At 40.2% G+C, this 12,217-nt stretch overlaps 1 protein-coding gene across 2 annotated transcripts in view; it reads right to left on the minus strand.

Moving 5' to 3' along the window:
* The window catches only part of ZNF536 (zinc finger protein 536), a 244,411-nt gene that overhangs the window by 182,344 nt on the left and 49,850 nt on the right, over positions 1-12,217 (minus strand). For both annotated transcript variants that reach the window (XM_086758131.1, XM_086758132.1), the window contains exon 3: positions 1,182-3,353. In XM_086758131.1, coding sequence (XP_086614257.1) covers positions 1,182-3,351 — 2,170 coding nt within the window. In that variant the 5' untranslated portion in view covers positions 3,352-3,353. The remainder of the gene's footprint in view (positions 1-1,181; positions 3,354-12,217) is intronic.

The following is a 12,217-nucleotide window of genomic DNA, read 5'->3' on the forward strand; positions in this document are numbered from 1 at the left end:
TGGGGGGGGGGGGGGGGGTGGAGGGGAGCGGACGACAACGACGACTAAAAAGAATTACCCTCAACAGCCTGCTACCAGCTCTTTAACAGTGGGCAATGTAATGCCTTAAGGTGCCTCAAACTGTCTTTCATTTTCTAGACTTAATGGCTGATTGCAGAAATCAATGTTGCCATTAGTAACAGAGTATTTGTTATGGCATGATTTCCTCTGTTGTTAGGCTTGCAGAATGATTACAGTATTAGTGAGGTGCTTTCTTTATAAAGGACTGAAGATATAACTTTCCATTTACTATCCATTAGTAAGTGACTTTGGAAATATAGATGAGGACAGAAATCTTACCTGTTATTACTTGGAGATTTTATTTCAGCAGTCATAGACTAGTAACTTTAAAAATTGTACCAGGAAGCCCAATATTTTATAGACATGTCCAGTGAAATATTATCTGCTTTGCTATTTTATACACAGCAAGTTAACATGACGTACAATGCAATTAAAATGTTTTAGTCCAATTTCTATTTTTCTTGTACTTTCAAAAAGATGTGAATTAAGCAGAAGGCTTCATATATGCCTTAAAACGTGCACACAAGTTAGAAGATTGTCAATAAGTTATTAACTTGTATTTCTGAATCTCTCTTTAAGCAGTCCAGTGGCCAGGTACAAGTACACATCTCAGCTAAATAATTGATATGGTTGTGGGAGTAAGGGCGATCAGAGAGGTTAGCCAACGCGCTGTTCATTAATCCTATTTCTTTGAACTATGGCTCAAAGAAGGCACCTTTCCTCACTCTTTTACATAGAGGGCATGGAAAGATCTACAAGAGAGACACCATGAGTAAGAGGAAGGGAAAAAAACCACCTTCCAAAACCTGGAGGGAGAGGCCCTGGAAGTGACATTGCCACTGGTGAGCATACAGACCCTGCACACTGCTGGTGGTGGGCTGGGGAGGAGACAGCTGAAGGGCTAGGAAACCTGCCCTTGGAAGGGAGAAAAGGGTGAGCTGAGCATTAACCCCGAAGGCATTGCGAGAACCCAAACACAGATGTTCTGGCACATAACACCACGTCCCTGCGGACTGCTAGGAAACGACCTAACAAGAGAACACACAAACTACTTTGCTGCTGTGATTTCAAATACAGCTATGAAGCGTTCAGTGCAGAGAGGGAAGGAGAAGTTACCATACCTGAAGAGGAGGGTGAGGAAGGGTGCGGGCTGTCCTCCTGGGCACTCCCCGTCTGCGAGAGACCCCCACCTACTCCGCTTTCTTCAGTAATGTTAGAGGACCCTGGTGTCGTCGACCTGCTGACAGACTGAGACTCTTGATCACTTCCAGACCCACGTCGCTCATCAAGGCTACCTTGAATTATTTCATCTTCTCCTTTCCGGTCTCTTTTGTGGACCCTGGAGTGAACGACCACCTGGTGGTATGTTCTAAAAACCCTTCCGCAGTCTGGGCATTCAGTTGGCTTTTCTTTTATGTTTCCATGACTTTGTAAGTTGTAATCGAGTCCCTGGTTCATACCATGTGACAAAAAATCTCTACTGCCTTCTAAAGGGTCTAGTTTGTTTGGCAAGTCCCTCTGATTGCCCATTTTAGTGCTGTGAACCAAATCAGCAGGCATTTTCTGCTTAGAGCCATCTGCTCCTACTAACACATACTCCCGCTTCTCCTTATCAAACATAACTCCAGCATTTGCCAAAGTGTCTTCATGGCTGCGCTGTATCTGCTGCTCTTTAGACAAAAAGCCATGTTCCATGGCCATTCCCCTTGCCATAAGCTGCCAGGCCTGATAGCTGTTTACTGGATCCATCTCTGCCGCTTTGGCAGCGGCTTGTAACCTTTCTATACAGCTGGATTTCAGAGGAGGCACCAGATTGAGACAGCCCAATAAAGAATGTTTATCCCCTTCAGCAATGCCATGGCCAATGCCAGAAATGGGCGAAAGGAGCTTCCCCAAGACTTCTTTCTCTTTCATGGGCATATCTCCTTTGTTATAGATTTGATTTTGTTCACTTAAACTCGCTTTGTCGGGAGGAAGAAACCCACTCTGCAAGCAGGACAGGTATCTCGAATATAAGTTTGCATGAGCTTCCTGGGACATGCTGCTGATGGAGACAGGTACTTCGGGATCATTAGGAGATTTGTTCTTTACAGATAACTTATTCAGGTGAACTTTCATGTGATTTTTAAGAAACCAAGGCTCTTTGAATCGCCTCCCGCAGATCTGACAGCAGTGTTCAAACGAATCCTTGTGCTTTCTCATGTGGCCTTTCAGGAACCAGGCTTGGCTGAACACTTGGCCGCACACCTCGCAACGGAACTCATTGGTGGACTGCTCCCCGCTCCCGTTGGAGCCCTGGCCCTGTGCTGACTCTGCAGTTATGTGAGCCTTCTCCACATGGCTGATCAGCTCCTCCTCCTGCGAGGCCGCAAAGTCGCACAGGGTGCACTTGTAAGGCTTGTGCAGGATCCTTATGTGCCTGTCAAGCTCTTCTCGCTTCTTAAACTTGCCTTTGCAAAATGTGCACCTGAACCCAGCTGTCGGAGCGACAACTTCTTCCTGGACACTGACCGGCTTTGGAGAGGGAACAGGGTTCGAAATGTCGGGTGTGCTGTGGTTAGCTGGCACAGACAAGTTGCAGTTTGTGAGAGGCATTGGCTGGGCGTGCTGCTGGGCTTTCACGTCAGGTCGGGGCTGCAGGAGGCTGCTCTTCATCTGTTTGTCCCGAAGAATCGCTCTCTCCTCCAGCTCATGTAAAAGCCTGTTTTCTTCTCGGACTCTCCCACGACCTTTGCCAAGGTTTCCAAGCTTATGAGTACGCAGGTGTATCTTAAGGTTGCCTTTTTGAGCAGCTCTGTGGTCACAGTACGGACACTTAAAGGGTTTCTCTCCAGTATGAGTTCGCATGTGTAGCGACAGGATGCTGTTAAATCGAAAGCGTTTTCCACAGAGGGGACATGGGTACTTTCTGTTTTTCCTGGCATCATCCTCTATATCACTCATCTGAGACATAATCCCTAGGTTTTGTCCATTTAGGAACTGCTGCAGATCCACGCGCCCATTCAAACTGGTGTCAACCTCTCTATTGAGCTGGTTTGCCAACAGTGCCATCTGACTGCTGATGGGCTGGTTTGCTATGGACATGTGGCTTTTGTCTTCTAGCGGCACTGATGCCTTCTCCTCCGGATTCTGCCTGTTCTGGAGCTCTGGGAAGGCATGGCTGAGCTGGGAAGTGATCTGGTGCAGCTTCTGGCTCATTGAATACTGCCCATTGAGTATGGTGCTGTTGAGATGGGCATCAGCTTCTGGCACAGCTGAAGAAACACCAAGGCACAAACTAGCTTCCTCCATCTCTGAAAATCAGAAGATATTTTAGATTCAGACTGTGAAAGAGTTACAAGCATTGAATCACTGACGCACAATTTGCATTTTGTTTTACTTACTCATAGTAACACAAAAGAATTAGTGTAAAAACAATAAAGAGTGTATTAAATGCCAACTGTGCTACACAATTTTGATCATACATGTGCTTTCATCATTCTTCATGTTTACCAATAACCATTAATTACTATTTTCAAATATGCTACAATTTCAAAATCTAATTATTACAGAAGGGGCAAAAGCTTTCACCACCTCTCTTGTCTGTCTTCTTGTGAAATTGAACCTGTTTGCATTTCTAAATCTATAGAAAAAGAAATGTTATGCATCTCTCCCATTTCCATTAGAAAAGCCAGGGGAAAAAAAACAAAACAAACAAACAAAAAAAAAAAACAAAAAAACAAAAATAGAAACCCATTTGTAACTTTCAGTTCCATTAACCATATTCAATATATTACACATTCTACAATGAGAAAGATAGTTTTATGATTTGACAAAAAAACGATAGTATGATATTTACTGGTGTACAATAAAACAAGATAATGTTTTGGGAAAAAATAAAGTAAAGGACAAGCTTTAGAACAATAAAAGGGATTTTGCTTTAGTCAACAAAAAGTGCAGTAATATCTCATTAAGCTGATTAGTATGCTGCTTAGAAACAGTACTAGGTGCTGTAACACATGATTATAATCATAAAAATCCTTCAGTGTTTGCAAGTAAGCATTAACGAGGTATATTAAATTTTAAGGAGACTGCGACTAGCAGCTTTGTAAACCTCTGAGATTAAGATTTAACCCTTCTGTTACAAAATATTGTTATTTTGTGATTTTGAAACTGAGCCCATCAAAAGGGACAGAAATTATCTTCTGCCAAGTCTTTTAATTCATTGTTGAGAACCTTCAGATTTCAGTTCTTAGGAAAACTTGCCAGATTACAGAAGGAATATCTCTGTCCTTCGATGGGTAAGACACGTGATTTAAGGCACTTTGAAGAGCTCTCTTATGGAACTAGATAAAACCAATTAAAATCTGGGGAAGGTGTTGTGGAAAGCCTCAACAAGTTTAAGAATTTTAATAACTTTCCTAATACACAGTAATGACTACAAATTGTACCTACGCTATGTATATTGCAGAAAATTAGAATTCAAAGCTGTTTGTTAAACATAAGTGCTCTGCTCTGGTCTGCATAATTGTCCACAATAATCTTCTATCCTTGCCGCTCCTCTACTCTATACAGAAATAACGTATCTATAAAATTCTGTTTAAAATATAAACCTTTACATTAATAACTCTCAAACTATATGATGCCATAAGGTTATATTAGAACATAATTAAGATCTGTGTTATTCAGTGGAGTGATTTGAAACTTTATTCACTAACAAAATTACTGAATTCTATATGTTATTCCAGAATTAATTTGGTCAACTTTCTGTTTGGCTTTAGCCAAAAGCATTTACTCGCTATGCCTTCTCCAAAGGCTGCAGGCACACTCCAGGTGGACACCATTCCTCACACAGCTTCATAGTGGTCACTCACTAGACAGTCTGAGGCCCAAATCTGGCACAAATTTTAAATGCATGTAGTTGTGCCCATGGGAGCAGTCCAGTAGACTTCAAAGAGTGACTCTTGAAAGAAAAGCTCCACACATGCTTAAGTATTTGCAGGATCACAGCCTAAAATAAAAAAATAAAAAAAGCATGGGTGGTCTCCAAGAGGAGACCTATTTGGTCCTCGACAGGATGATTGAGGGTGTGATACGATGCAGATCTTGTAACAAGTAAAGAGGGAAGCGTATATTCATATGTATTAAAGATGAACATGAGCTACAAAATTTTGCTTGGATGTAAAGCAGATCTTTTCCAAAGTTTAACAGTGCCCAGATTCAGTTTTCATTTTGGGGACACATTACTTACATGCCATCAGTGTTATTAATTATGAAAATATTACTGAGATCAAGTATATAAAAGGAAAAGGCTTATATCTATAAGCTACAGGACTGCACTTAAGTTTAGCTTACAGTGTCTCATCTCCAAAGGTTGGGGAACACAGGCCATGTGTTCACCCGAGGCCATGTAGGAAACAAGTAAAATTCTTGGTTTCCATGGAATTTTTCTCTGCAGATCACAATCATTCAAAATGTGGGTACATACAAACACATTTTTCTGAACATTTTTGAAAGTCTGCTTAACTTTAGAAACAAACCAAATTTAATGTTCAAAAGGATTAGCTTAACATCTGAGGGCTGTAGTGCTTAGGCCTGCCATTGCCTGAAGTTGACTGAGACTTTTAATATCTACCTATCCACTTTCTAAAAATAAATTTTAAAAAAAATAAAATCAAAACACTCCCAAAACCCAACAAAAATCAGAAAACACTTTCTGTCTGGAATCCACATCCCACAGGTGTTATTTCTCCTCACCATGTTTAAACAGGCCACTTTGGCAAATGAGAACATAAAAAGTCAAGAAATGCATTGCATTTACAGACACATACATACATACATACATTGAGGAGGGTTTAGAAAAGTCTTTCTGAACTGTCATTATTCTGTAACAGCTTGAAAAATGCAGTCTAAATTTCATTTATGCAGTTGACCTCAATGGGAACTGGTGCCTTTACATGCTCAGGAAGGTTTGGGTAGTTAATTTTAGCATTTTATGCTCTATCAAAGTTTGTAAATGCTGACAGATCCCACTGGACTTTATTAATTCTGATGTTTAACCCTAAGCATCAGTTCAAACGTATGGTTATTTGGATTGAGGAGGGGACAGGGAATTCTGGTTGAGATTTTAAGTTATTCTGTGGCTCTTTTTCAAAGATAGTTTTAATAAAGTAACAGCAGCAGTTGTTGGGATTTTTTTTTTCCTATTTTCTGTCTCCCACAAACATACAGACACATATAATGTAGATTATATCTAGGATGAGTTGAAAAAAAAAAAATCAAGTCAAAGACCAAATCTGTAATTCTTCATTTAAAGAACAATAACTTTGGATCAAGTCTGGGAAGCCTGACCCACACAAATTGATCTTTTGGCATCGGAAATTGTATACATTTTTGACAAAATATACAGAAAGGTCAGCAAAGTCTCTGCTTAGTAAGAAATAACCATCTTTAAATGCCGCATATTGGTTGCCCAGAGACCCCATACCTGGAAACATTCAAGACCAGGTTGGACAGGACTCTGCGCAACCTGATCTGGTTGGAGATGTCCCTGCTCCTTGCAGGGGTTTGGACTAGACAGCCTTTAAAGGTCCCTTCCAACCCTAACGATTCTATGATTCTATATTCTGGTCAACTGGATTTCTAGGATCCAGCTACCACAATCTCAAGATGCTACAGTTGTTCACTTGAACTGCATTCCCACCCCCACCTGCCTCAGCTTCCTGGAGTCCTGGCTCTGGTTCTGGATTGTCTCCTCTTCCCCACTCCTATCTGGTTCTACTGCAAAGAATAATGATGGCATTCAAAGTACTGCCACGTGAAATTACTCCTCCTGCAATTCCCGGTCAGTGCATTTAGGAACACAGGGACCATGCTCTCATGTAAATCAGACTCTCTGTATTCTTCAGCCCATTCACAGCAAAACCTACCAAAACCTCATCTTGTATCCACACGCAAGACAGAAATAAAACTCCTCCTCATCCATCATTCTACTATGAATTATATAACCCAATCTAATTTACCTAATTCTCTAAAAAAAATTAGCAATTTCATTCTCTCCCTCTTTATCTATCATCCCTGTCTAGATCCATGACCAGACAGCATTACACGAGGTGGGGTAAGGGGCTTTCATTCCCAATGAGCCTCTTGCTTCAGGCCTTGCAGTCAAGGTCCCCAGCTTGCTGTCCTGGTGGTCATTGCACAGCCTCTTTCTGTCAGCTAGGACCCTCTCTGAGGGTCCGGCTGCTCTCCACAACACCCAAGAGGTTCTGAGGTGCTTTCGCACCACAGACATGCTCACAGCCATACAGTCATCCTGCCTCCTCCACACAGATTTCCCTATAGACACAACGGTTGCCCTCAGACTCGCCCAGTGTGCCATTTCACTGTATCCATTCTGCCCCACTAACCAAATGCTAAAAACCCTGAAAAAACTCACATGAATGGACATCATTCATCTTTTAACAGCTAAACAGGTAGTGATTTCAAGCATTTTGACAACATAAGTATTTTTCACATCGTTCTTCATTATGACTTGCCCTTCTTGCCTCCCCAAACCAAAACACAAGGTATTCAAAAATAAAAAAAAAAATCTGTAAATGCTAACTTGTAAGCGCTGATGTGATGCTTCACGCAAAGGAAAATTTCTAACTTTCAGTTTTTAAATATGTAGTCTATTACATTATTTTTGTTACTCTGATCTCTCTCCTAAGGAAAACACAGAACGTTTTGCCACCACTTGCACTGGGAACAGAAGCACAATGTTCTCTGCAGTTAGTGCATGTTTACAAAATCAACTGCAAATCAAATTTGAGATTGCTAAGAAATTCAAAATACTTTTGTTGAAATTTCATGTAGTAAATTTTTGACCTTTAATTATCTAAAATGTTTTGTAAAGACAGTGTCCCCCAAGATGTCTCACCGTACAGAGCATGTTGGTATCAGGAGTCGCTTGCGGGCTGCCCTTCCTAACCTAAACAAACCCCCAGCTCTCGCTGCTTCAGCCAGAAAGCCCAGTCCTCACCCTGCTACACACGCACAGGCTGCAAACCAGCCTGGCCGAAACCGCGCAGGGCAGAGCAGGAGCGGCCCCTCAGTACGACGCAAGCAAACCATCGCAGCACAGCCATTTACTGTGTGGGGTGTGCAGTTTCCCATTTCTGTGAGGAGGGTACTCAGTTTATGGCATTCACCACTGGACACATATATTATAAAAATACTCTCTCATCTCCCACATGAAGGTACAGTGAGACATTCCAGTCCCTTTGATGATACTAATAGTTATTTTGATTTCACTCACATTTTTGCCCTCAAGACTATTTCCTGTGATATCACTAACGAAAGTTCTGACTTTAGCCATTTCAATTGAACACACAGATCTTATTTAACTATTTGAAATGGATTACTGGAATTTAAAACCAATTATGACACCAGAAATGCCTGTCATCACAACTACATTAATGTAATATGAGCAGCTCAGCTTCCTTTTGCTGGAAACAGAGGGGAAAAAAAAAAAAAAGATGGCAAATAGAATAAAGACGTTCAAATATAAATATATGCCCACACACACGTAAATATATGCAGACACATACGTATCTGCACATATACATATGTGCATACACACACCTGTTATCTTTGTAAACAGGTGGACCAAATTCAGCTCTTATTTACACCTGTTCCTTCCTACTGGACACTCACTAAAGCGTTTCCCTCTTCACTGCTGTAGAGAAAACAGTCATTTTAAAAACACTGTTGTGCTGTTATTATAGCTTAGATTAGGTTAGTTAAAAGATTTACAGTTCAGTAAGCAAAGTAATGCTTTACAAGCTCACGTGCTTAAACGACAAGCTCGCTCTGGCCCTGATCCTCTGAGCAGTTAAAGTTCCACAGTGTTACTTATGCTTTCAGAATACAGACCCAGTATTTATCTTTCCAGCTAGAAAAATTCACATTTGTCTACATTACCTTGCAGTCCATTGACAAATTCTAAATAGTCCAATACAGACTGCTTCAGTTCTTAGCAACTCATAAACAGGTATCGCTGAGAAACTTCAGAATATATATTGAATTTTTATTAAATATTGCTCTTATTGTTGTAGCTGAAACAGTTTAACTAAGGCTGTTATAAGCATAATACACTCCTGTTAAGAAATACAGAACACCAGACTACTGAACCCTTTCAGGGTCATTAAACAGCTGTAAACATTATTACAAAAATAAACCAGAGATTTCATGCTTACATTTTAGCCCAGAGCTTGGTGTGCTGAGCAAGTACATTTTTTTCATCTCTTACAATCAACGCTGGTGACATTTGGGCATCCAAACAAATTACATCACAAATATTACTGAGGTGGGTAGGATACTGAGCGGTTTATTTGCCAGATGATTAATATATAAACAGTAGGGCAGAATAGATGACCTACTCTTCTTTGACTGATTTGTAGGCAATACTAGGAGACATAGATGTAAATAGTTAAATTTTAACAAAAACATGTGTGTGCGGAAGGGGAGGGGAAAGATCAGCTATATTTAATGCCACCAGGACAGCATTATCCAATCTGATAAAATGAAATAAACATTAGGCCAGATTCTATTCTCATTTTGCTTATGTAAAATAGAGTAACTGCATCAAGTTCATTGGAGTTTTCCTTTTTTTTTAAAACCAATTTTAAAACCAACCAATTGGTTGGTTAAGTAGGTGTCCTGCTCCTTGGGGTATAATATAATTATATTAGAGAAATATATGGTTTCTGGAGTGTAACAGAATGTCTTTTTTTAAAAAATAAGAATTGACCTACAGGTAATATATCCTATCTATCTGTGTTTAGTTAAATACTATTAAGGCCAGCTTGGTAATTTGTTATTACTACCAGTCACTTTACCACATTTAAGTTTTGCAGTCATTGCAAAGCATATGTAGCTTCTAAGAATCAAAAAGTGGGGCAAAGAACCACTGGAACACAGCAGGGTACCACGTACTGGGTGACGCCGTGCAGACCAGCTCCCACAGTCCTGGCCGGGCTACCCGGGTCGGGGCCGGAGCCTCCAGCCAGCACCCATCTTGCAGCACCCAGCCGCTGCGAGACCACGCAGGGGGGAGCAGCGAAGGCATCTGACAAAACTGTAGCTGCTTTGTAGTGCTGATATTTAAACAAGCTGCTTATTGATTCCAAAACAATGTACTCCTTTAGTAACAACAGAGCCGACTCATTCCACAACAGTTTTTATGTCTTAAGGAAGGGTTAGCAGAGGGATTTTGAAGTTTCAAAAGTCATTAGCAGACAGAAAATTGTTTGCTGAGGCTGTACTGCTTTCGCTTTGGACTGAGAAGACAGTTGCTGTCTGAAATACCTGTTACATCTGCAGGTTACTTTCTAGCTAGCACAGCGCTTTGGACTGATAACTGATCAGGAGAAGATAAATCAGCAGAACAGCCTTTGGTTGGAAGCACCCGTGGAGTGGAGGACTGTGAACTGTTTGTGATCACAATCTAGGAAGACGAGCAAAGAGGAGAGGAGAGGTCATTTATAAATCTCACTCACAGATTAGAATAGAAAGATTAGAAGAATGCAGACAAGCTGTTTGATTTATTGCTACTTTGCATATGACTTAGCAAAATCTGTTTTCCTTCTTATTTATTCTATTTCACTTGCATATACTTAAGAAGCCAGATCCAAAGAAGAGAAAGATAAATAATTGGTACTGAAAGTTCAGTAGATTTAAAAAAAAAAAAAAAAAAAAAAATCCTGCTTTTTTTTTCCAGGCACTGGTTGCATCTGGGATCATTATTTTTTAGCTTATAAGCATGATTCTCATTTTACTTTTTTTCCCCTAGCATTCTCCTGATGACAAAAGTAAAGATAAGAGTGATACCAAAATTCAAATGGGAGCCTGATTTGTGGAATGCTTCATTAAACTAAAGCTTCTGTTACTTTAGAAATAGCATTTTTAAAAGTAAATTTGTTATTTTCATGTAATTTGGAATGTATACAACTGATTAAGCTCTCTCCAATTTGATCAATCTCCTGTAGCTCCTATCTGATCATTCACTTTAATTAATCTAACTGGCATCCACGTCAGATTGAAGAAATCTTAAAATTAAGCTTTTAATGATCCACTTTAGTATCATGCAGTACAAATAAAACAATAAAATGTCTGGAAGACTTTGCAAAGCATATTTATTATTTCATTTTTTGTCATTTTTACGGCATGAAATGGGCTCTGAAGCTTCTATCCTCATCTGAGGACACTGTACTGCACTGGAAGTCTATAATACTCCAACTCGTTATATAACATTAAAAATATACATAATGTTGACCCTATTAATCCTGCATTCCACACACAGGCATGTTCCAAATAAAAGGCAGTGCATTTCAGCTGGGTGAGGACAGGCAGCTCTACACCAATTACAAAGAGATCAAGCAAGAAGAGTTAAGACCACAGAACTCAAATCACAGTTTGAAACAATTTAAATCCAAAACCGTAATGCTGGGTTGATGATTTGATTTTCATTTCACAAAGGCTTAGACTTAGATTTTGTGCACAACTAAATATAATGTCACATGCACATATGTCCCAAAGATCAAAGTCTGATTGATTGTTAAATATTCATATGCGATAGCCCAGCGAGATTTTGTTCACAAGGGCACCTGTCAGGAGCATAAGCTTGGATACAAATCATCATATAAGTATGTAAAATCATTACTAAAATCCAGGCATGCAATCAGATAGTCAGTTGTCTGAAACCACTGGCCTGTAGCCAGCACAGTGGCTCAACAGACTAATGCTGTGGTCTTTGCAGATCCTCAGAGCCCCAGTTCAGCTCCTCCTGCTACTGGTCAGGTCAGCTGTCTGCACCTAGCTTTGACTTTCCTGGCACTTAATGCTAGAAGCAAAGGGAAAAAAAAAAATCCTCGAGTCCATAAGTTCCCTTTGACCTGAGCTACAGAAACATCTGCTGGTTGAGTCACAAACCGCTTGTTGGCCAAGTTTAACAGTAACCGATCCTGCTGCGGATCAGCTCTCTCAGCAGTAGGTGTCACTGCAATAAGTAGATGGATTTCAAGGGACAAAGACACACATACCCAATGAAAATGCATAAATAGAACATCCCTGAAGAGAGAGAGTTTAAAAAAAGAAGTATACGGTCCAATTAGACATTTTCTTTAGTTTCATGCAA

Source organism: Chlamydotis macqueenii, chromosome 13, assembly GCF_036417535.1.
Source record: "Chlamydotis macqueenii isolate bChlMac1 chromosome 13, bChlMac1.mat, whole genome shotgun sequence".
NCBI lineage: Eukaryota > Metazoa > Chordata > Aves > Otidiformes > Otididae > Chlamydotis > Chlamydotis macqueenii.